At 39.8% G+C, this 24,061-nt stretch overlaps 1 protein-coding gene across 7 annotated transcripts in view; it reads left to right on the forward strand.

Annotated features, from left to right (window-relative positions):
* The first annotated feature begins 79 nt into the window (after window positions 1–79).
* CCDC191 (coiled-coil domain containing 191) overlaps window positions 80–24,061 on the forward strand; it is a 103,840-nt gene continuing 79,858 nt past the window's right edge. For 6 of the 7 annotated variants that reach the window (XM_060150573.1, XM_060150574.1, XM_060150578.1 and 3 more), the window contains exons 1-6: window positions 80–235; window positions 2,709–2,747; window positions 6,770–6,911; window positions 18,602–18,745; window positions 22,108–22,286; window positions 23,756–23,979. In XM_060150573.1, coding sequence (XP_060006556.1) covers window positions 143–235; window positions 2,709–2,747; window positions 6,770–6,911; window positions 18,602–18,745; window positions 22,108–22,286; window positions 23,756–23,979 — 821 coding nt within the window. In that variant the 5' untranslated portion in view covers window positions 80–142. Of the gene's footprint in view, window positions 236–2,708; window positions 2,748–6,769; window positions 6,912–17,434; window positions 17,515–18,601; window positions 18,746–22,107; window positions 22,287–23,755; window positions 23,980–24,061 lie in introns of those variants that run through there. The other variant, XM_060150579.1, reaches the window with a different exon arrangement.

Genomic DNA, 24,061 nt, shown 5'->3' on the forward strand with positions numbered 1-24,061 from the left:
CTGGGAGTGGTGGTTCGACGGCGCCCCACACCTGCAGTCTTTGTGGGCAGAGGAACTACAACTCCCAGGGAGACCCGGAAGCAGTCTAGGCAAAGGAGCGGTTGTTTCAGCTTTGGCCGAAGTCCGGCCCTGAGCCTGGAAAATGCTTCTAGCGCCCCAGGAAAGGACCTCCTCAAGGGAGAGGTCGGGGCTGAATGGATGGAAACAGTTTACAAGGAAACCGAGTCTCACCAAGGTGATCCATTCCTATCGGGAGCTCTTGGAGAGGAGAGGGGAGGGGAGGCGGGGACCGGTCCTAAGGCCAGCCGCAGCGCCACCTGCGCGTCCTCCCTCTTGACCCAGGGGCATCATTACCTGGTCCGCTCCTGCCATGACCCACTGAGAGCCAGCACTGCGCTAAGTGAAGGGGGCCTAGGAACTTTGGGGCTTGGTTACCTTACGGCTTTGATGGGCAGCGTCGTGGAGGAACTGTTTCCATCAAACGCTTTTCTCAAAAACCGGAGAGTCTTGATAGTGCCCATCCCGGTGAAGAGAATTCGAGAGCTATCCCGGCTCCCCACCACTCCTGGTTTTAGGGAAGTTCCCACACGGTTTCATTTCTTTTTCTTTTCTTTTCTTTCATTCTTCTTCTTCTTCTTCTTTTTTTTTTTTTAATGTTTTGCAAATCATAGGAAACTTCTTTGTTGGAGGGGTAAGATCTTCACCTTAAGTTCTCGGCCTCATATTCCTCCAACTTCTAGTTTTACATAAAGTATCTAAAATGAACTCAGAAATGCAAGTGGATATTGACTATATCAATACTTGATTCACTTGAAAATCTAAATTGTAGAAACAGTCAAAAAATAGATCCTCTTTATATTTGCCACCTTCTTTGATGCATTAGCATCCAAAGACATGGAAAACTGATAACCCCACTGTAAACTTGAAACGTGTAAATGACATGTGAAAAGTCACAGTCACACGGAGTGTGCTTTACACAGACTACTTTTTTTTTAATTAATTAATTTCTTTATTTTTGGCTGCGTTGGGTCTTCGTTGCTGCGCGCGGGCTTTTCTCTAGTTGTGGCGACAGGGGGCTACTCTTCGTTGCAGTTCGCGGGCTTCTCATTGCAGTGGCTTCTCTTGTTGTGGAGCATGGGCTCTAGGTGCTTGGGCTTCAGTAGTTGTGGCTCGCGGGATCTAGAGTGCAGGCTCAGTAGTTGTGGCGCATGGGCTTAGCTGCTCTGCGGCATGTGGGATCTTCCCGGAGCACGGCTCGAACCCGTGTCCCCTGCACTGGCAGGCGCATTCTCAACCACTGCACCACCAGGGAAGCCCCACAGACTACTTTTTTTAACAGTCACAAAAATGAATGCTTTAAATGTAAATGGGAGTACCAAATGGAGGACTTCTCAGCTTACACCTGTTTTCACCCTTAAGTTACCCCTCCTTAAAAAATATTCGGTAGACATGTGGCGTTTCTGTGGCCCCTAGGCAATTGTGCTTGCAGGTTATTCTGAATATACCAACTAAATAATGCACTGGACATACTTTACTTGGTGAATATCTTGCGCCAGATGCTGGAGTGTGCAGACTGGAGCATTAAAGAGACTCGGAAACAGAGTCTGCTCCTGTTGTACCAGTTCCATAATAGATTGGATCCAAAGTAGGTTATGGGTATAAACTTGATGATGAAAGGTAAAAACTGGGGACAGTTTTGGGGACCCCAAAAGGAAAGTTTTTGCTGCTAGTGCTCATTGTTACTACCTAGAGGATAGAAAGGTAAAAAACAAGAGATCCTTGAGGTTCAATTGTGTTTGAATAGGATCAGCTGTTTCTTTGTTGCAGCGACAAAATTATTCAGCAGTACAGCTGCATTAATTAGTTACTGTAAGGTGCTTTGTAGGGGAAGTGTTATATAGGTGAAGGATAGTATTATACCTTTCCCTCCTCTGTGTGTCAGCATGCTCGTTTAGATATTCCCTTATTTATTGAAAAACCCACCTGAATTATTAGCAAAGCAAATACCTCTATTTGTTAAGTTGCTATTAGAGGGAATTCTGCAAACTTCTGAGAGTTAACAGAGAGTGAAGAAAGCAGGTGTCCTACTGGTCTGATTTCTAATTTCAGATTAATATCTGACTGACCTGGGTAGAAATTTATGTGATTTCTGCCTTATTTTTGCTCTGTAAAACAGTGGAAGATTGGTTATCCCTCACTCTACCCCCCATTTCTTATTGGACCAAACAATATCCTTGCTCTAGGTAAATACAAGTTTCTCATGAAAAGAGGGGTCTGGGGAGAGGCGCACACCTTTCTCCAAGCAGATTTGTTTCCATGACACTTGAATAACCTGGCTAATTAATCAGTGCTTATTTGGGTTTTTATAAGGAATATTATATGTAGCATTCCTCTATCTTGGCTCTTAACCCTGGGGAGCTTTAAAAAAATACTGACACATGGGCCCTACCCCAGACCAATTAAATCAGAATCTGGAGATGGGCCTAAGTAAGAGATAAAGCAGTCAGAAGTTGTTCCAGAGAAGGCTTCGTGTTTTCTTCATCCTACCAGCATTCTGTATTTTTTTTGTTGCTGAACTTTCTAATGCAATGCTTTGGGGAAAGACTAAAGGACGCTTGTCCACAGGCTTCAACCAGAAAGACAAATTAAAATGGCAAAGTTGATAGATACATTGCTGGGTACTAATATTCTGTATATATTTTCTGCAGCCTGTGTTTGACCCTGACAATGTGGAACACTGGATTAAGGTAAGGATATTTCATAATTAAGATAGAAAGAGAATTAAGAGTCACACATAGTCAGATGGAATAGGAATACTAATAGGTCTCCATTTTGCGTATATTTTGCTGTTTTCATTCCCATGTGACTATATATGTTGCCTTAGTTTTGTACTATAGTACATTTTCATGATTTTGTGGCTTCTATAAAAGCATGAATGACAAGATAACAGGTAGACATCCCTTTCAAATGCCATGAGGATCATCTGAAGAGGAGTAAAGGAGGAGGGGAGGAGAAGCCTTAGGAGAGGACATTGTGGCTTTCCCCAGATATTGGAAAGAATGTACTGTAGTTACATTGACCTGTGGGACCAATACAATAGGTAAAAGCTATGCATGCATCACAAGTAAGAATCTTCTAGTAACTAAAGCAATCCAGAAATGGAGTGGGCATTCTTATAAACAGATGGATTTTCTATCACTAGAGGTATTCAAGTGGGTTCTAAGTGGTCACTTAATGCTAGGACTAATGAGGAATATGTTTGAGCGTTGAGTGGGGGTGGTGGATGGTGGTGGATTGTGTTAGATAACCTCTGAGGTCTCTTCCAGGCCTGAGACGTATATTTTTGAGTCCAAGTACCATTTAAGTTGAAAGTACCATTAAACCACTTCTGGTGCGTGCCTCCGAGTGTCATTTTGACAACTTGCCGTACTCATTTGTGCACGACCTGTTTCAAAATCATGCAGTATCTTCCTGGGAAAATATCCTTCTGCCTGGTAGTATTTTGAAGAGCTATTACTTATCAAAATTGACAGGCATTATGAGCACCAGGCCAGGTGGAACCTAGGACAGATATAATCACTGTTAACCATTTTTTCATCCAGCCAGTATTTATTAAGTTCCTGCCAAGTACTAGCCCACTATGTTGGGCACCGGAAGTAAAACAGTGCACGGGGCAGGTACAGTTTCTGCCCTCCCAGAGTTTATAGTCCAGTGGGGGCCTAAACAACTTACTTTAAATTGTTGGGAGAATTAAGGATGCAGTGGAAGCTCATGGTGTGGGGCGCTCATATAAATGGGGCCAGGGAAGCTTCCTGGCTCCTGCAGAAGGCCTGACTTAGAAGACAATAAAATGGGTCCACTGTCATGGAGGCTAACCTCTAGGAAGCCCACTTCTCAGTCTCCATCAGGCTCAGCTTGCGTGTCAGTGTTGAAAGTCAGAATGCCAAGCCTTTGCAGGGCTTAATTGTACATTTAGTCACCGTCTCCTCCAGAGGGGAAGATTTGGGTAAAATAAAAGGATAAAATTCTGCTGTGACTTGTCTGCACCATTTTCCTCTTTCATGCTGCTGTCAGCCAGCTTGACTTGGTTAGACTTTATCATTCCTCTAAAACTTCTGCAGTAGCTCTTTCTCCATTATACCCTCAAATCTCCCATCTAGAAAAAAAATCAAGAAGTTCTCATTTCACCATGCAGTCCATTCTGATTGCCATACTGTTTCTTTTTCCTTTCCAGTATCTTTGGATATATAGCCTGGACTCCTTGCCTTTGTGTTTTTATTATCCTCTTGTGTCCAAAATTATTTTCCTTCAGTTTCTACTTCTTACCACTCCACAGAAAGTTGTCATAAATGACTTCCCGAGTAAATCCAGTGGTCCATTCTTTGTCCTCAAACTTTTTCAGGTCTGTTTGATACAGTTTTCATTTTTTTATTCTAGTTATCACTTTTATTCTAGAAATTCTCTCCTCCATTACCTTTTCGTGACACTGTTTCCTCTTGCTTCTCTTTTTTTTTTTTTTCGTGGTATGCAGGCCTCTCACTGTTGTGGCCTCTCCCATTGCGGAGCACAGGCTCCAGACGCGCAGGCTCAGTGGCCATGGCTCACGGGCCTAGCCGCTCTGCGGCATGTGGGATCTTCCCGGACCGGGGCACGAACCTGTGTCTCCTGCATCAGCAGGTGGACTCTCAACCACTGCGCCACCAGGGAAGCCCCCCTCTTGCTTCTCTTAATACCTCTCTGTTCACTCCTCTGTCTTCTTGTCTGATTTTATTCCCTAATATATTCCAACTCTGGGTGTACCCTAAACTGTTACAACTTCTAGAACTAAGATTTCCAAATCCACTTGAGTGGACCACTCACTCAAAATGGAAGCGGGGGACATATATGGAAAAATAATGTGGGAAACAGATCTCTCCAGAGTGACCTCATAAAGAGTAAGTGATACTTTCTTGACTCTAACCCTGATTAGATCAGTTTTCTTCTGATTCATATCTTTTCCCATATGTTCTATTTTCTACATCTTTTTCAAGTTACCCTTGCCTTTTCGACTTTATTCCTGTGCTTCTATCTAATTCAAACTTAGTATACGAAACCTTTGAGAGTTTAAAAGGCAAAGCCCATGGCAGGTTTTGACAGTTGTACTACCAGTCTTTCCACGAAGGGCATGAGGAAAAATCATTTTCAAAATAGGTCAGACAACAACATAAACTATGGGAAAGTGTGGCTTTTTTGAATAACTCTTTAACATAGTCATTCTTTAACAAACACTGATGGGGCATCTGTTATATACCAAGCACTGTTCTAGGTGTTAGGGGTTTCACGCATGAAAAAGACAAAAATCCCTGCTTATGTTCGAGTTAGGGGAGACGATAAATGATAAAATATGTTATAAGGTCATAAGTGCTACAGAGAAAGTCAGAACTGCCGAGGGAAACTGGGAGAGCCAGGAGGAGGGTGTTTACAATTCTTTAAGGGGTAGTCAGAGCGGGCCTTGCTACGAAGGTGGCATTTGAGTAAAGACTTGAGGAGGGGAGGGAAAGAGTAGTACAGCCTTCTGGAGGAGAGCAGTCAGAGGGGAAGAAAGCACAGAGGCTGAGGTAGGAATGCACTTGGCACGTTTAAGGAGGAATAAACAAGGAAGTCAGAGTGGCTGAGGTAGAGTGAGCAGTGGCAGGAGCGGCCAGCGAGCTTAGAGAGCTCACAAAGGGCCTGATGTTGGAGGACCACGGAGTGCGTCATGAGGACTTCGACTTTTGTTCTGAGGGAGCTAGGGAACCATTGAAGGGTTTTGAGTGTAGTTAACAGGAGACGGCTTTCATTTTAAAAGGGCTTCTCTGGCTGCTGTGGTGGGAGACTATTCCAGAAAACGTGTCAGGAGACGGTGGTGCCTTGGACCAGGGTGATAGCACTGGAGGTAACAAGAAGTGGTCATCTTCTGGATATATTTTGAAATTAGAGTCAACAGATTTCCTGACAGATTATGTGTGGGATAACAGAGAGTGGATTCAAGAAGGCCTCCAAGATTTTTGTCCTGATGAACTGAAAGAATAGAGTTGTCACTACCTGAGTTGGAAGGCTAGGAACACAACAGGCATGGAGAAAAACCAGCTTGTGGGGTGAGGGGTGAAGTCGGGGGTTAATTGTAAAATACACTTTTTATACCATGCAGGTAAACCAAAACGCCAGGAGTTTGACCACCTCTGCTAATCCCTTCCCCGTTCCCGTGAATTTGGCCATACTTTTACTAGATTCTCACTGTTGAGTTAAAATATTCCTGATTACTGCAGTTCAATGACTCTGTTTATCCCACTTTTTTTGAACTTAACAGTTTCCCTAATATATGATGGGAAGTTCCTTTCAGAGGTAGTAATTTGAGAAAGTGTAGCTGTCTGCCTGTGGTTCATATTCATATGCAAGTCCTAGTGACATGGAAACTAATAAAATATTATGTATTTTTTAAAATAAATTATTCAGGTGTCAGGATCCCATTACTAATGCTCTAAACAAAAGTTATCTAAAACTTAAATTACCTTTTGTTCAAATATAAACATTGTGAACACCTGTTAAAACTTGGTAAAATACTGTAATTAATTGCATATTTAATGAATGAAATTATTTAGGGTGGATGTTTAAACCTCAGAGTTCCTTTAAAAATGGAAAAATGAAAGTATCTTGGTAGTTGGTAGAAAATCAGATTCTTAAATACGAGAGAAATTCTTTAACCCTGAAGAAAGCTGTCACCTTAGTGGATTTTTTCTTTTTTTTAAAGAGAGTGGAGAAAGCTTCAGAATTTGCAGTTTCAAAAGCATTTTCTGCTGGAAATTCAGATTTATCCAGAAGGCTTTGGAACCAAATTGTAGATTTGGAAACACCTGAGCAAATAGAGGATCATGATGAAGTCTATGCAGAAGGTAAGAGAATACATTTTTTGCTGTGATGTTAACAATTCTTTGGAGTACAACTTACTAAAGTGTAACTCATAATGTATTTCAAAGTATGAAATGAAAGTTTTTCTTTCTCTTGTTCTTAATTTTTCTTTGTTTCTACTTCCCTGAAGCTAATTTACTCTAACTCCAATATTACAAGTCAGTTTACATTTAAGGCTTATTTTGTCTCTTGAAGTAGAACCACATCCAGAGGCAGTTTTGACATAACACAGTTATCTAGTAAGTGTAAGATATTAATCCTGTGGCACAGAGGGCAGCTTGTTAACTTGATCTACTATCATATAGATAATCTGACCACTAGTTTGTAAATCAACTTTGTTCCTTATGAAGAGAGTCTAAAGCTGACCTCACCTCCCTGCCTCCCCAAAACATTTACTCCTCTGGAATTCAGTATTTTAGTTACTGATGCCGTGAGGAACTCCACTGTTTAGGGATGAAAAGATCAGGCGGGACCAGCAAAGAAGACTGGAAAGGAGAGGCCCCTGAGGTAGGAGGGTGCCATGTCCTGGAAGCCAATTTCCATTTGGATCATTTATGTCTCCAGTTTTTCAGATTGTTTCTTCATTTATTCAACATATATATTAAATTGTTACTCTGTGCCAGGTACTATTTTAGGCACTGGAAGGGCAGGTTATGAACAAGAGATGAAGTCCTTGCTTTCATGGAGTATACATTCTAGAGTGGGAATAAATAAAACGAAAACTAAATGGTCAGTTAGTGATAAGTCATCTGAGTTTGGACCTGAATAACAAGAATGAGCCAGGTGAGCTGTGATGGAGGAAGAGCATCACAGACAGTGGGAAAGGTGGCATCAAGAATTAAAGTACAGAGAGACCTTCAAGATGACGGAGGAGTAAGACGTGGAGATCACCTTCCTCCCCACAAATACATCAGAAATGCATCTACATGTGGAACAACTCCTACAGAACACCTACTGAATGCTGGCAGAAGACCTCAGACCTCCCAAAAGTCAAGAAACTCCCCACGTACCTGGGTAGGGCAAAAGAAAAAAGAATAAACAGAGACAAAAGGATAGGGATGGGACCTGCCCCTCGGGAAGGGATCTATGAAGGAGGAAAAGTTCCCACACACTAGCAAGCCCCTTCACTGGCGGACACAGGAGCTGGCGGGGGGAAGCTTCGGAGCCACGGAGGAGAGTGCAGCAACAGTGGTGCGGAGGGCAAAGCAGAGAGATTCCCACACATAGGATCAGTGCCGACCAGCACTCACCAGCCCAAGAGTCTTGTCTGCTCACCCGCCGGGGTGGGTGGGGGCTGGGAGCTGAGGCTTGGGCTTTGGTCACATCCCAGGGAGAGGACTGGGGTTGGCTGCGTGAACACAGTCTGAAGGGGTTAGTGCACCACAGCTAGCCGGGAGGGAGTCTGGGAAAAAGTCTAGAACTGCCTAAGAGGCAAGAGACCATTGTTTTGGGGTACGCGAGGAAAGGAGATTCAGAGCACTGCCTAAACAAGCTCCAGAGACAGGCGCGAGCCATGGCTACCAGCGCGGACCCCAGAGACGGGCATGAAATGCTAAGGCTGCTGCTGCAGCCCCCAAGAAGCCTGTGTGCAAGCACAGATCACTATCCACATCTCCCCTCCTGGGAGCCCGTGCAGCCCACCAATGCCAGGGTCCTGAGATCCAGGGACAACTTCCCCAGGAGAACACACGGCACGCCTCAGGCTGTTGCAACATCACGCTAGCCTCTGCCACTGCAGGCTCACCCTGCATTCTGAACCTCTCCCTCCTCCAAGCCTGAGTGAGCCAGAGCCCCCTAATCAACTGCTACTTTAACCCCGTCCTGTCTGAGCGGGGAACATATGCCCTTGGCGGCCTACACGCAGAGGTGTGGCAAAATCCAAAGCTGAACCCCAGGAGCTGTGTGAACAAAGAGAAAGGGAAATTTCTCCCAGCAGCCTCAGGAGCATCAGGTTAAATCTCCACAGTCAACTTGATGTACCCTGCATCTCTGGAATACCTGAAAAGAACAAATCATCCCAAAATTGAGGCGGTGGACTTTGGGAGCAACTGTAGACTTGGAGTTTACTTTCTGCATCTAATTTGTTTTTCATTTTATGTTTATTGTAGTTTAGTATTTAGAGTTTATTATCATTGTTAGATTTGTTTTATTGATTTGGTTGCTCTCTTCCTTTTTTCTTTTTACATATATATATATATATACATTTTCCTTTTCTCTTTTTGTGAGTGTGTATGTGTATGTCTCTTTCTGTGATTTTGTCTTCATAGCTTTGCTTTTATCATTTGTCCTAGATTTCTGTCTGTTTGTTTGTTTGTTTTTAGTATAATTTTTAGCACTGGTTCTCATTGGTGGCTTTGTTTTTTGGTTTGGTTGCTCTCTTCTTTCTTTTTTTTTTTTTCTTTTTTTTAAAATTTTTTTATTTCTAATAATTTTTAAATTATTTTTTATTTTAATAAGGTTATTTTATTATATTTTTTCTTTCTTTCCTTCTTTTTTTCTACTTTTTCTTCTGAGCCATGTGTCTGACATGGTCTTGGTGCTCCAGCTGGATGTCAGGCCTGTGCCTCTGAGGCAGGAGAGCTAAGTTCAGGACATTGGTCCACCAGAGACCTCCCGGCTCCATGTAATAACAAACAGTGAAAGCTCTCCCAGAAATCTCCAACCCAACACTAACACCCAGCTCCACTCAGTGACCAGCAAGCTACAGTGCTGGACACCCTATGCCAAACAAGTAGCAAGACAGGAACACAACCCCACCCATTAGCAGAGAGGCTGCCTAAAATCATAAAAAGGTCACAGACACCCCAAAACACATCACTGGATGAGGTCCTGCCCATCAGAAAGACAAGATCCAGCCTCATCCACCAGAACACAGACACCAGTCCCCTCTACCAGGAAGCCTACACAACCCACTGAACCAACCTTAGCCACTGGGGGCAGACACCAAAAACAACGGGAACTACAAACCTGCAGCCTGCAAAAAGAAGACCCCAGACACAGGAAGTTAAGCAAAATGAGAAGACAGAGAAACACACAGCAGATGAAGGAGCAAGGCAAAAACCCACCAGACCAAACAGATGAAGAGGAAATAGGCAGTCTACTTGAAAAAGAATTCAGAGTAATGATAGGAAAGATGATCCAAAATCTTGGAAATAGAATGTGGAAAATACAAGAAATGTTTAACAAGGACCTACAAGAACTAAAGAGAAAACAAACAACAATGAACAACACAATAAATGAAATTAAAAATTCTCTAAAAGAAATCAATAGCAGAGTAACTGAGAAAGAAGAACAGATAAGTGACCTGGAAGATAAAATAGTGGAAATAACTACCGCAGAGCAGAACAAAGAAAAAAAAATGTAAAGAACTGAAGACAGTCTCAGACACCTCTGGGACAGCATTAAATACACAAACATTCTAATTATAGGGGTCCCAGAAAAAGAGGAGAAAAAGAAAGGGACTGAGAAAATATTTGAAGAGATTATAGTTAAAAACTTTCCTAATATGGGAACAGAAATAATCAATCAAGTCCAGGAAAAGCAGAGAGTCCCGTACAGGACAAATCCAAGGAGAAACATGCCAAGACACATATTAATCAAACTATGATAAATTAAATACAAAGAAAAAGTATTAAAAGCAGCAAGGGAAAAACAACAAATAACATACAAGGGAATCCCCATAAGGTTAACAGCTGATCTTTCAGCAGAAACTCTGCAAGCCAGAAATAGAAAATATAAACAGAATATATTTATATTATATATAAATATTTATATATTTATGTTTATATAATATATAAATATATATAAATGTTTATATAATATAAACAGAAATAGAAAATATAAACAGACCAATCACAAACACTGTAATTGAGACTGTGATTAAAAATCTTCCAAGAAACAAAAGCCCACGACCAGATGGCTTCACAGGTGACTTCTATCAAACATTTAGAGAAGAGCTAAAACCTATCCTTCTCAAACTCTTCCAAAATATAGCAGAGGGAGGAACACTCCCAAACTCATTCTATGAGGCCACCATCACCCTGATATCAAAAGTAGGCAAAGATGTCACAAAGAAAGCCAGAAGGGAGTGGCAGGACATATTTAAAGTGATAAAAGGGAAAAACCTACAACCAAGATTACTCTGCCCAGCAAGGATCTCATTCATATTTGACAGAGAAATTAAAACCTTTACAGACAAGCAAAAGCTAAGAGAATTCAGCACCACCAAACCAGCTTTACAACAAATGCTAAAGGAACTTCTCTAGGCAGGAAACACAAGAGAAGGAAACACCTACAATAACAAACCCAAAACAATTAAGAAAATGGTAATTGGAACATACATATCGATAACTACCTTAAATGTAAATGGATTAAATGCTCCCACCAAAAGACATAGACTGGCTGAATGAATACAAAAACAAGACCCGTATATATGCTGTCTACAAGAGACCCACTTTAGCCCTAAGGACACATGCAGACTGAAAGTGAGGGGATGGAAAAAGATATTCCATGCAAATGGAAATCAAAAGAAGGCTAGAGTAGCAATTCTCATATCAGACAAAATAGACTTTAAAGACTGTTACAAGAGACAAAGAAGTACACTACATAATGATAAAGGGATCAATACAAGAAGAAGGTATAACAATTGTAAATATATATGCACCCAACATAGGAGCACATACATAAGGTAAATGCTAACAGCCATAAAAGGGGAAATCAACAGTAACACAATCATAGTAGGGGACTTTAGCACCCCACTTTCACCAATGGACAGATCATCCAAAATGAAAATAAATGAGGAAACACAAGCTTTAAATTATGCATTAAACAAGATGGACTTAATTAATGTTTATAGGACATTCCAACCAAAAACAGCAGAATACACTTTCTTCTCAAGTGCTCGTGGAACGTTCTCCAGGATAGATCATATCTTGGGTCACAAATCAAGCCTTGGTAAATTTAAGAAAATTGAAATCGTATGAAGTATCTTTTCTGACCACAACACTATGAGACTAGATATCAATTACAGGAAGAAATCTGTAAAAACTGCAAACACATAGAGAGTAAACAATACACTACTAAATAACCAAGAGATCACTGAAGAAATCAAAGAGGAAATCAAAAAATACCTAGAAACAAATGACAGTGAAAACACGATGACCCAAAACCTATGGGATGGGGCTTCCCTGGTGGCGCAGTGATTGAGAGTCCGCCTGCCGATGCAGGGGACACGGGTTCGTGCCCCGGTCTGGGAAGATCCCACATGCCGCGGAGCGGCTGGGCCCGTGGGCCCGTGGGCCATGGCCGCTGAGCCTGCGCGTCCGGAGCCTGTGCTCCGCAACACGAGAGGCCACAATAGCGGGAGGCCACAACAGGGAGAGGCCCGCGTACCACAAAAAAAAAAAAAAAAAAAACCTATGGGATGCAACAAAAGCAGTTCTAAGACGGAAATTTATAGCAATACAGTCCTACCTCAAGAAACAAGAAACATCTCAAATAAACAACCTAACCTTACACCTAAAGCAATTAGAGAAAGAAGAACAAAAACCCCTCAAATTTAGCAGGAGGAAAGAATCATAAAGATCAGATCAGAAATAAATGAAAAAGAAATGAAGGAAACAATAGCAGAGATCAATAAAACTAAAAGCTGGTTCTTTGAGAAGATAAACAAAATGGAGAAACCATTAGCCAGACTCATCAAGAAAAAAAGGGAGAAGACTTAATCAATAGAATTGAAATGAAAAAGGAGAAGGAACAACTGACACTGCAGAAATACAAAGGATCATGAGAGATTACTACAGGCAACTACGTGCCACTAAAATGGACAACCTGGAAGAAATGGACAAATTCTTAGAAGAGCACAACCTTCTGAGACTGAACCAGGAAGAAATAGAAAATATAAACAGACCAATCACAAACACTGTAATTGAGACTGTGATTAAAAATCTTCCAAGAAACAAAAGCCCACGACCAGATGGCTTCACAGGTGACTTCTATCAAACATTTAGAGAAGAGCTAACACCTATCCTTCTCAAACTCTTCCAAAATATAGCAGAGGGAGGAACACTCCCAAACTCCTTCTATGAGGCCACCATCACCCTGATATCAAAAGTAGGCAAAGATGTCGCAAAGAAAGAAAACTAAAGGCCAATATCACTGATGAACACAGATGCAAAATACTAGCAAACAGAATCAAACACCACATTTAAAGGATCATACACCATGATCAAGTGGGGTTTATCCCAGGAATGCAAGGATTCTTCAATGTATGCAAGTCAATCAATGTGATACACCATAGTAACAAACTGAAGCATAAAAACCATATGATCATCTCAATAGATGCAAAAGAGCTTTTGACAAAATTCAACACCCATTTATGATAAAAACCCTCCAGAAAGTAGGCATAGAGGGAGCCTACCTCAACATAATCAAGGACATATATGACAAACCCACAGCCAACATCGTTCTCAATGGTGAAAAACTGAAACCATTTCCACTAAGATCAGGAACCAAACAAGACAAGGTTGTCCACTCTCACCACTATTATTCAACATAGTTTTGGAAATTTTAGCCACAGCAATCAGAGAAGTAAAAGAAATAGAAGTAATCCAAATCAGAAAAGAAGAAGTAAAGCTGTCACTGTTTGCAGATGACATGATACTATACATAGAGAATCCTAAAGCTGCTACCAGAAATCTACTAGAGCTAATCAATGAATTTGATAAAGTAGCAGGATACAAAATTAACGCACAGAAACCTCTTGCATTCCTATACACTAATGATGAAAAATCTGAAGGAGAAATTAAGGAAACACTCCCATTTACCATTGCTACTAAAAGAATAAAATACCTAGGAGTAAACCTAACGAAGGAGGAAAAAGACCTGTATGTAGAAACCTATAAGACACTGATGAAAGAAATTAAAGATGATGCAAACAGTTGGAGACATATACCATGTTCTTGGATTGGAAGAATCAACATTGTGAAAATGACTATACTACCCAAAGCAATCTACAGATTCAATGCAATCCCTATACTACTACCAATGGCATTTTCATAGATCTAGAACAAAAAATTTCACAATTTGTATGGAGACACAAAAGACTCCGAATAGCCAAAGCAATCTTGAGAAAGAAAAACATAGCTGGAGGAATCAGGCTCTCAGACTTCAGACTATGCTACAGAGCTACAGTAATCAAGACAATATGGTACTGGCACAAAAACAGAAACATCGATCAATGGAACAAGATTGAAAGCCCAGAGATAAACCCATGCACCTATGGTCAACTAATCTATGACAAAGGAGGCAAGGATATACAATGGAGAAAAGACAGTCTCTTCAGTAAGTGTTGCTGGGAAAACTGGACAGCTACATGTAAAAGAATGAAATTAGAACACTCCCTAACACCATACACAAAAATAAACTCAAAATGGATTAAAGACCTAAATGGAAGGCCAGACACTACAAAACTCTTAGAGGAAAACATAGGTAGAACACTCTGACATAAATCACAGCAAGATCCTTTTTGACCCACCTCGTAGAGAAATGGAAATAAAAACAAATGGGACCTAATGAAACTTAAAAGCTTTTGCACAGCAAAGGAAACCATAAACAAGGTGAAAATACAAACCTCAGAATGGGTGAAAATATTTGTAAATGAAGCATCTGACAAAGGATTAATCTCCAAAATTTACAAACAGTTCATGCAGTTCAAAATCAAAAAAAACAAACAACCCAATCCAAAAATAGGCAGAAGACCTAAATAGACGTTTCTCCAAAGAAGATATACAGATTGCCAACAAACACATGAAAGGATGCTCAATATCAGTAATCACTAGAGAAATGCAAATAAAAACTACAATGAGGTATCACCTCACACCAGTCAGAATGGCCATCATCAAAAAATCTACAAGCAATATGTGCTGGAGAGGGTGTGGAAAAAAGGGAACCCTCTTGCACTGTTGATGGGAATGTAAATTGATACAGCCACTATGGAGAACAATATGGAGGTTCTTTAAAAAACTAAAAATAGAACTACCATATGACCCAGCAATCCCACTACTCGGCATATACCCTGAGAAAACCATAATTCAAAAAGAGTCATGTACCACAATGTTCATTGCAGCTCTCTTTACAATAGCCAGGACATGGAAGCAACCTAAGTGTCCATTGACAGATGAATGGAAAAAGAAGATGTGGCACATATATACAATGGAATATTACTCAGCCATAAAAAGAAACAAAATTGAGTTATTTGTAGTGAGGTGGGTGGTCCTAGAGTCTGTCATACAGAGTGAAGTAAGTCAGAAAGAGAAAAACAAATACTGTATGCTAACACATATATATGGAATCTAAATTTTAAAAAAAGTCTGAAGAACCTAGGGGCAGGACAGGAATAAGGACGCAGACATAGAGAATGGACTTGAGAACATGGGGAGTGGGAAGGGTAACCTGGGATGAAGTGAGATAGTGGCATGTACATATATACACTACCATATGTAAAATAGATAGCTAGTGGGAAGCAGCAGCATAGCACAGGGAGATCAGCACCATGCTTTGTGACCAGCTAGAGGGGTGGGATAGGGAGGGTGGGAGGGAGACGCAAGAGGGAGGGGATATGGGGATATAAGTATATGTATAGCTGTTTCACTTTGTTATAAAGCAGAAACTAACACACCATTGTAAAGCAATTATACTCCAATAAAGATGTTAAAAAAACAAAAAAGTTAAAGTACAAGCTTGGTGTGCTTGAGTAACTGAAGGAAGACCAGTGTTGCTGCAGCTACCCCATGGAAGTGAGCTTGCAGGAGTGAGCAGAAGACGTGTCACATAGGGCCTTATAGGCCTGGTGAAAGAATTTAGATTTTATTCTGAGTATGATTAGACATCATTGAAGGGTTTTAAGCAGAGGTGTAGTAGGATAATTTATTTAATATATGAAGAATGAATTATAGGGGAGAAAAAGAGGGAAAAGGGAGACTAGTGGGAGGCTACTGCAGTGGTCGCTGTGAGCTGTAATGGCATTTGGTCTTGGGTGGTTGGTGGTACTGGAGTTGGAGAAAGGAGATTGATTCAGAAATTGGCAAGGCTATGTCTTACCCACCCCTTCTCCCACCCCAGCAATAGGAATACACACTAAACTTTAGCCACTCAACGTTTCCAAAAAGTCCTGTAGTTAAATATATATTTACTTACCCCATTTTCCAAGCTTCCTAGAACCTGAACTCTTTTTATCTTGAAATACATATTAATATCCTGAGAAACTACTGATCCACATTAGAAAGTACTCGTGTATGAATTGAACATGTGTTTCAAAAGTTTATATCCTTTTTTCCTCCTCTCATCAGCCGTCTATTGATATTCAGTAAGAACTAGTGTTCTGGGGAACATACTTTGAGAAACTCTGCTTTGAGGTAGGCATCAAGCCTCTCATCCAACATGAGGCGTTACTACAGTTGAACCCTCCAAGAGACGTTCTCTTTCCTTGTTCTTTCGAAGCACTTCATAGTATACCTCTGTTTACTAATAAATGGCATTTAGTAGATCCAAATTATTTTACACATAATTTATTATAAATATGTGAACTGTTTTACACAGGGTTACTCAGTAAATATCTGCTCCCTTTCTCTACCTTCCTCTGAAAGCCAGTAGTGTCTGTTGCTAGCGTACTTTTTTTTTTTTTGGTGGTACGCGGGCCTCTCACCGCTGTGGCCTCTCCCGTTGGGAAGCACAGGCTCCGGACGTGCAGACCCAGTAGCCATGGCTCACGGGCCCAGCCGCTCCGCGGCATATGGGATCCTCCCGGATCGGGGCACAAACCTGCGTCCCCTGCATCAGCAGGCAGACTCTCAACCACTGCGCCACCAGGGAAGCCCGCTAGCATACTTTTTATACTTAGTTTCTATCACCTTGATTCATTTTTTTCTATTTTTACATATCATGCATTCCCATCTATGTTAAATGTCTCTTGGCATCATTTAGTATTTGGAAACACTCCATTCCCTTAGAGCTGTGCAATAATGATAAGAACAATGATGAAGATAATACTGAAATAGACATTTTTCTTCTTTGAAACGCCCATGCCCTATCCATAAGAGCTGTATGATAATGATGAAAGTAATGCTAAAGTAGACATTTTCTCTCATAACTCTATAATTAAGAAGGTTTTCTGAATGTCACTAAGAAAGGAATCCAAATGGAAGTTGGCTTCCAGGATATCACACTCTTTGATTTTCCTCCTACCTCAGTGGTCTCTCCTTCCTAGTCTACTTACCTGGTTCTGCCTTATCTCTTCAACCCCTAAATACTAGAGTTCCTCAGGGATTAATCCTTGAACCAATTCTCTATCTACCTTCCTCCTTTGCCGATCTCATTCATTTCTATGGCTTTAAACACCATCTGTATGCTGACAACACCCACATTTATTTCTTCAGCTTGGACCTCTCCCTTGAAATCCAGATGATATAGCCAATACCTATTTGACATCCCTATTTGGATGTCTCATAAGCATCTCAAACCCAACTCATCTGATACTGAACTCCTGATCTTCCGTCCAAACCTGCTGCTCCCTTGGTCTTCCCTATCTCGGTAAATGACATCTCCATTCTATAGTTGCTTAAGCCAAAACCCTTACAGATTTTTCTCTCACATCCCATATCCAGCCCATCAGCAAATCATGTCAACTCCACCTCAAAACATTATGTTCTAGAATCTGAGCATTTCTACTACCTCCACTTCAGGTCTAGGCCATCATCACCCCTTTTCTGGATATTTGTCTCTCAACTGTTGTCTCCTGCTTCTGAGCTTGTCCCTGTATAGTCTATTTTAACATAGTAGTCAGAGTGATGCTCTTAAAATATGTTACCTCTTTGCTCAAAAACCTCCCATTACATACAGAGTAAAAGCCAAAGTACCTAGAATGCTGTCAAGACTTATCTAAACAAAGTGTTTTCAACCTCAACACTGTTGATATTTTGGGCCAGATAATTTCTGTTGTGGGGCCTGTCCTATGAATTGTAGGATGTTTAGCAGCATCCCTGGCCTCTACCCAGTTCCCCAGTTGTAATAGCCACAGATGGCTCCAGACATTGCCAGATGTCCACTGCGGAGTAAGATCACCCCCACTGCTCTAGAACCACTGCTCTAAACCTGATCCCTGCATTACCTCTTCTACCTCATCTCCAACTACTCTCCCTTTACTCATTCCTCCAGCCATACCACCTCCATGCTGTTTCTCCAATACACTAGACACTCTACTGCCTTAGGGCCTTTGCACTTGTTTTCCCTCTGCACAGATTAATTTTCCCTTACATAGCCATATGGCTCACTCCCTCACTTCCTTCCCTTTTTTGCTCAAATGTCTTCTCAGTGAGGCCTCCTTTGACCACCCAATTAATTTAAAAGTATCAACACCCATCTTTCATTTCTTGTACACCATTTCTCCTTCTCCTGCTCTGTTTTTCTGACTTGCTTGTTCATTGTCTCTCTTCCCCAATTAGAACATAAGCTTCATGGTGGTAGGTTTTATTTTTCCTGTTTTGTTCACTGGTGTATTCCCAACATCTAGAGCAGTACTTGACACATGATAAATGCTCAGTTAACGTTTATTGAATGAATGAAAACAGCAAATGAAGAAAGTCTCAGGAGTAAAAAGATGTTTTTGTTTTATTGACAGCTCAGGAATTGGTCAATGACTGGTTAGATACCAAACTTAAGCAAGAACTAGCAAGTGATGGGGACGGTGATACTGAAGACACTGTGTCACGTATCCCTCCTGTGCCAGAAGCCAATGGACATTTGAAATATGACAAGTTCGATGGTAAGAACTTATTTAATTGTGCTAAGCTTTATCATCCAATGAATGTGTCCAAGAAGTCTTTTTAATTGTTTTGAATAATAAATGATATGTTATTTGAGTTTTCTGTGTTTTGCTTATTTTTTAATTGGCTTTAATTTTTCTTGATTCAATTTAAATTACTTATCTGTATCCTCAGTAAATTCGTGGTTTTTTTTAAATTAAAATATTCTATTATTTGTAATTCTTCTTATGATTATAATGGCAATTAATGCTGTTTAAGAGTGCCTCTTTCCATATATTGTTGGATGACCATTTACTTTGATGGCTTTTAAATATTTTACTATATTTAAACATTGATATCTCATTTTGTGTTTACAAAATGCTTCATATGTCTTTATAAGGGAGGTTATTACTTGTACACAGAGTTAGTGTCAGACAAGTTAAATAGCTAACTTGTGAGGATTCCTCAGTTGTACCCAAAGAGTCTAAGATTTTTTTCCCTAAGCGTAAGGATAGGCATAGTGATGGTGGTGGCATCTTGCCATGCATGGCTCAGACACCACTGATGAACTCATCTTGCAGCATTTCCCTTGTTTAGGACACTACAAAATCCCCAGCTCGTAAATCACAAAGTCATGAGCCCTTAAAGTTAGGGGACTCCTCAAGATCACCTAATCCAATCTACCCTCTTCACCCCCTTACACAGAGATTCTTCTGTAGTATCCCTAATATGGGGTAATACAATCTCTGCCTGAACACCTCCCAGGATAAGGAACCTGCACTCTGGGAGGAGCCCATTCAGCTGTTGTGAGGCTCTAATATTCATAAATTCTCTCTTAGTTAGGAGAATTAGGATTTTGTCCTCAGTACCTTTTACCCGTTTGTGCAACAGAAAATAATATCATGTTCTCTCTCTCAAGAACCGTCTTTTCTTTTCTTGTGGGAGTTGTAATCATATCTGATCTTTCATATACATCAGTCTTCCTAGATTAAATAGCACCAGTACTCTCAACAGTTCTTTATATCACATTGTTTCTAGATATACTGATTGCCACCTTCTGGATGTTTTCTAGTTTAATGATATCATTATTAAAGTGAGGCATTTCAGTACATAATATTTATTCTAAAGCATGTCTGAAATATAATGAAACTGCTACTTTCTTTCATATGGTGCTAATATATCTAGTTATATCTCTTAGATTTGTTATTACCTTCTAGTATCTTATCAGGCCTCACTCATCTTATGCTTGTAGTATTACTTTTTTGGGAGATCAAAACATTGAACAAAAATATTACCCAGCCATTAAAAAAGGATGTTTATCAAAGTTATTAACTAACGGACTTCCCTGGTGGTGCAGTGGTTAAGAATCCCCCTGCCAATGCAGGGGACATGGGTTCAAGCCCTGGTCCAGGAAGATCCCACATGCCATGGAGCAACTAAGCTCATGCGCTGCAACTGCTGAGCCTGCATGCCACAGCTACTGAGGACCACACTCCTAGAGCCCATGCTCTGCAACAAGAGAAGCCACCACAACAAAGAGTAGCCCCTACTCACCGCAATTAGAGAAAGCCCGCGTGTAGCAATGAAGACCCAACACAGCCAAAAATAAATACATTTATTTTTAAAAAATTATTAACTAACATATGATTATCTCGATAGGTGCAGGAAAAATACTTGACAAAATTAATTCCTGATTAAAACTCTCAGCAAACTACTAATAAAAGGTAAATTTTTCATCCTGAAGGGGGCATTTACATGAGACATGTAGAAAACAAATACCAAAATGACAAGCATAAATCCTGCCTTATCAAGAATTACATTACATGTAAATGGATTAAACATTCCAGTGAAAAGATGGAGACTGGCAGAATGAACTTAAAAATATGACCTAACTATATGCTGTCCCAGGAGACACAGTCTAGAGTCAAAGACACAAACAGCTTGAAAATAAAAGGATGGAAAAAGATGTACTATGCAAACAGTAACCAAAAGAGAGTGAGAGCAGCTTACTAGTCTCAGAAAAAGTAGGCTCTAAGATAAAAAATTGTTACTCAAGACAAAGAAGGGCATTCTATAATAATAAAAGGGTCAATCCATCAAGAAAACATAACAAGTGTAAACATATATGCACCTAACAAAAGAGCCCCAAAATATGTGAAGCATAAACTGACAAAATTGAAGGGAGAAATAGATAATTCAGCAATAACAGTTGGAGACTTCAGTACCCCATTTTCAATAATGTATGGAACTAAATAGAACATCATCAAGAACGATATTCAGTATTGCTAGTCATTAGGAAAAAGCAAATTAAAACTACCATGAATAACCACTATGCACCTATTATAATGGCTTAAATTAAAAGACTGATCATACCAAGTTTTGGTAAGGATATGGAGGAACTGGAACCCTCCTACACTGCTGGTGAGAATGTGAAATTATATAACCACTTTGGAAAACAGCTTGACAGTTTCTTAAAAATTTAAACACATAGTTATGTGATCCAACCATTCCAGTCCTAGGCATTTTCCCAAGAGAAAAGAAAGCAAATGTTCATACAAAGACTTGTACACAAATGTTCATAACAACTTTATTTGTAATAGCCAAAATCTGGAAGCAACCCAAATGTTTATCCCCAGATGAATGAATGAATAAATTGTGGTATGCCCATACAGTGGAATACTACTCAGCAATAAAAAGGGATAAACTATTGATACAACAACATGAATGAATCTCAAAATAATTATGCTGAGTAAAAGAAGGACGACCAGAAAGAGTACATAGTATATGATTTAATTGATACCAAATTCTGGAAAATTTAAACTAATCTATTGGCAGAAAGCGGGTCTGGGGTTGCCTGGGATAGGGCAAAGAGCATGGGGAGGAGTGAGAGGAAGAGATTGCAAATCTGCGTGAGGACCCTTTTGCAGCTGACAGACACATTCATTATCTTGATTGTAATGATGTTTAATGGTATCTATATATGTCAAAGCTTATTGCAGACTTTAAATATTTACAAGTTTATTATATGTCAATTATACCACGGTAAAGCCTTTTTTAAAAAGAGCAATGGAGTCCTCAAGGATGTTTAGATCCTTGTAACATAAATGTAAAATTAATAGCTTTTAAATTTGGCAGTGAGGGAGTTAGTGACTCGGGTGAGGGCAATTCCTCATGAGTGGAGGTTTTTTCCTCTTAGTTGAAGGTAATTGCTGAGGGCTGTATTCATCCAGTTGGCATTATCAGTTACTATTTATCGAACACTCACAGCTTTGTATTTTTATTGTACCAGGATTATTTACATAAATATGGAAATTGTACTAAAATTAAATTTTAAAAAAATTAAAAAGTTTTTCCTTCTTTGTTGTTGTTATGTTTCCCCCAGATTTATGTGGTTATTTGGAGGAGGAAGACGAAAGTACCACCTTTCAAAAATTCATAGACCATCTGCTCCGTAAAGACGTGGTAGATTCTGGGATATTGGATGATCTTGGAATGAATGAAAACCAAGACAAGAAGTGGCAGAAGGATCCTCATCTTACCATGGAGATGAGACATAAGCAGGTGGGAGGGAAAAGCAAAATTAAAATGGATAACAGGAAGCAATTTTTGTGTAACACATTTAATAAGCTTAAATAAAGACTTAGGCTTTATTGTGAAAAAGGGTGCCATCTGTGGTTTGGTTAGAAAGAATAAAAATAAAATATAAGAACTTCAGAAGAAAAATAATGCTCATAAGCTGAGGATAGGAAACAATTTATTTAAGAAAACCAAAAAGAGGAATAATTGGTTTTGACCATGAGAGTGGTGAGCTAAACTTTATTAGTTTGGATGTGATACTTCCTATTATAAATATGTAGATTGGGTTTTGCTTGAATTTGGTTTTTGTATTGTGAGATCAAGATATTAATATCATGAATATTCTGGTGAATGTTATAATGATAATTCTTTTCTAGACAGTGGGAAAATTCACTTATTTTGTGATTATAATTTGAAAGGGAGAACAGAGCTGAATTAAATCTAGTTCAGCTGTTTTGAATTAGAAAGGCGTATGGGAACTTTCTTTTCTCCAAAGGGAATAGTAGGTTATAGGAAAAAGATTCATCTCAACACTTTGTAGGGGAACTTAAGGAAGTCCGAAAGACCAAGTCTTTTCCACATGTCCAGAACCAAGACCAGGGTAGTATTAATGTCTATATGTGTGTATGCTATCTTTTTATAACACTGAATTTCTGATTACTTTAAACGATAATGTATGCCAAAGCAGCACTAAGGATGTGAGAGAAACGAGTAGATGCATGATCCTGGTTTGGATTTATGATAAAAGGGAAGAGAAAAGGTTCGGTAAGAGGGAGCAATTATCTAGAAGTCTTATCATAACTGAAGAGTAAGATAAGGGTAAAGTTAAATGAAGCAGGAAGGAAAGGACCACTCCTTAATTCATAGCTAGTCTAAAGAATTGGGTTTGAAAAAAATGATTGTGCTTATTCAGAAATATCTGTGAAGTTTGTGGTTTTGATTTCCAAATATGATCCAGAATCATTGATAAATTCAAATAAAGATAGAATTGAATAAAAGGTCATGATGCTCCTTTAAGGCAGTAAATCACTGTTCTAGCCTTCACAAAGTAGCCTCTCCAAAATATCCTTATTCTTTCTTAAATTATAATTAACATACAGACAGAGCTTAAATAAGTAACAGTAATGTACACCTTGGAAAATCTTATGGATTGAAAATCATTACTAAATAAGAATCCAGAATTTGGCATCCAACCCATTGGATTTTCAGCTTTTCTGTAGTGCCGATCATTCCCAAATTGTTTGGAGTCATCTCGCCTGACTTCATTTAAAATTTTGTATAGGCCATTACCCAGTAAATAAATGAATTTTCCCTATTTTTCTGATAAACAGTGGGGTTCTGGGCCAAAATGTTTCCAAGTAGTTGTATTCTGAACTTCAAAATGTGTTTTAAGGTTTTGCATATCCCTTTCTACTTGAAAGGCTGCATTTCACCCTTGTTGTATTCTCTTTAAGGTAAAAGAAAATCGCTTAAGACGTGAGAAAGAACTGGAGCGCCAGAGAATTGAAAAGACCCTGAAAAAATCAGCCTTCTTAGAGGCTCAGTATCTGGTGCAAGAAGAGAAAAAAAGGAAGGCTCTAGAGGCCAAGAAAGAGGAGGAGGAGATTCAAAGGGAGATGGTAAAGCTGCGGAGGGAGATAATTGAGAGGAGACGCACTGTGGAAGAAGCGTGGAAAATGTAAGCCAGCCATGATGAGCAGCGTGAAGTGTTTTTGTTTAAGCAGTCATTTTGGAAGTACTTTAAAGGTCCTTAAAATGCA

This window comes from Lagenorhynchus albirostris, chromosome 5, assembly GCF_949774975.1.
Source record: "Lagenorhynchus albirostris chromosome 5, mLagAlb1.1, whole genome shotgun sequence".
NCBI lineage: Eukaryota > Metazoa > Chordata > Mammalia > Artiodactyla > Delphinidae > Lagenorhynchus > Lagenorhynchus albirostris.